At 45.6% G+C, this 1,549-nt stretch overlaps 1 protein-coding gene across 1 annotated transcript in view; it reads right to left on the bottom strand.

Annotated features, from left to right (window-relative positions):
- The window catches only part of LOC110330835 (PEST proteolytic signal-containing nuclear protein-like), a 44,423-nt gene that overhangs the window by 725 nt on the left and 42,149 nt on the right, over nucleotides 1-1,549 (bottom strand). Inside the window, exons 2-3 of the mRNA XM_021211155.2 lie at nucleotides 412-460; nucleotides 7-63 (exon numbers count right to left, since the gene is read on the bottom strand). Of these exons, the coding sequence (XP_021066814.1) occupies nucleotides 7-63; nucleotides 412-460 (106 nt within the window). The remainder of the gene's footprint in view (nucleotides 1-6; nucleotides 64-411; nucleotides 461-1,549) is intronic.

The raw sequence follows: 1,549 nt of genomic DNA, 5'->3' as shown, positions 1-1,549 counted from the left end.
CATTACTGGAAGAAACAGTCTTAGTTTTCACAGGTTTTTCTGCTTCTTCTTCAGGTCCAATCGTGGAACAGCGGGTGCAATCCTAGGTTTTTCCACGCTCAGCGGTGGTCACGGCTGGCCCTTCACTTTATGGGGTAGGACTGTGTTCTTACGGAGAAAGTTCAGCAGTTACCGGATGCTGTCTTAATGATGACACCATTTAATCTCCAGTGCAGTCCGGTGTGCAATTATCGTTTTCGTTTGTGTAATGACATCGAAAAGCAACTTATGGAAGATCACGTCCTAGAGCCTGATAGAAATTGGGGCGGAAAAAATTTCCGCGGCTTTTGCATTCGTGAAAAATTCTGCGTGAGAGTTGTAGCAAGCAAGTAAACATTAAAAGCAGAAATAGGTATACGTGGCGGGCGAGGGCACTTCCTGCTCTTTCAGAGGACGGAAGCTCAGGTCCCAATTGGGTGGTCTACAGCGGTTTGTAACTCCAGTTCCAGGAAATCCGACTACCTATTGAAGTCTGTAAGAGTTCACACTCACTTGCATATATTCAAACACCCGTTAAAAATAAACAAACAAACAAAAATCCCCGCTACACTCTGAAGGGCAGGAGCTGTCTTTCTTACAGAGAAGAGTAGTTTGGTCTACAGCAGTTTGGAGATGTCGGCTTTGTATCTACCCTATTCCACTCATCCCTACTCTAATAACATTTAAAATATGCCCCAGCCCAGCTTCAACATTCGGAATTGCTTTGAATAAGAGGTTATTCACTTCCTGGTGTCAAGGGGTTTTCTTTACTCCTATAACTGTACTGGTTAAATAGCCCTATTCTTTTAAGGTAAAAGTATCCTACTGTAAGAGTTTTCTCAAAAAAGCTTGTGCCAGCCTTGTCTCTTAACCTACACGGGCACAATTGAGTAGAACAAGAGTTGTCTTGTAGCGTTCCCTGCCACTTTGCTAGCACCAGCCCTTGTCTTTTACTCAACAGTAACCACTGCAGGCTGATTCTCTTTCAGGTTTTGTGTGTATCTACGCCACTTGTGTGTATCTGCGTGGGCAGAAAACACTTTGGACTGGGTTCGTACTGAAGAGCTAAACATCCTAAAAGAGAATGGGCTGCAAGGAAATGAATGCCCTGACGGTTTGCACTGATCAGAGCATATTTTTATTAATCGGACAAGGAAGGACCCTTAGCCCTCCCCCAAGTCTCTCTGTCTCTCTCTATGGCGTGCGGTCAGATCATGAGCGAAGATGTATCTGGAAGGCGGGTCTGAACGAGTGGGCGGAGACGATGTTAGTGGTTGGTCTGAGCGACAGTGGGTGGCAACAGTGGGCGGTGATGATGACAACGTAGGTCTGACTATGCTGCATTCTGGGAGATCTGGGGAGGTCTTCTCAGTGTCAATCCTGTCCGTCTACAAGGGGCGCAATATAATGTTTAGAGGGAGAATGGTTAGTGGAGGTGAGAGACCCCAACAATTGGGTATTCTAAGTTTCCGGCCTAATATCTGCTTATCAGTGAGTGCATATCTAGTGACTTCTTTGTGATTGGGTTACC

This window comes from Mus pahari, chromosome 13 (assembly GCF_900095145.1).
Source record: "Mus pahari chromosome 13, PAHARI_EIJ_v1.1, whole genome shotgun sequence".
In the NCBI taxonomy this organism is placed as follows: domain Eukaryota; kingdom Metazoa; phylum Chordata; class Mammalia; order Rodentia; family Muridae; genus Mus; species Mus pahari.
Note: the sequence above shows the minus strand (reverse complement) of the source record. Positions and strands in the feature narration are given on the sequence as shown.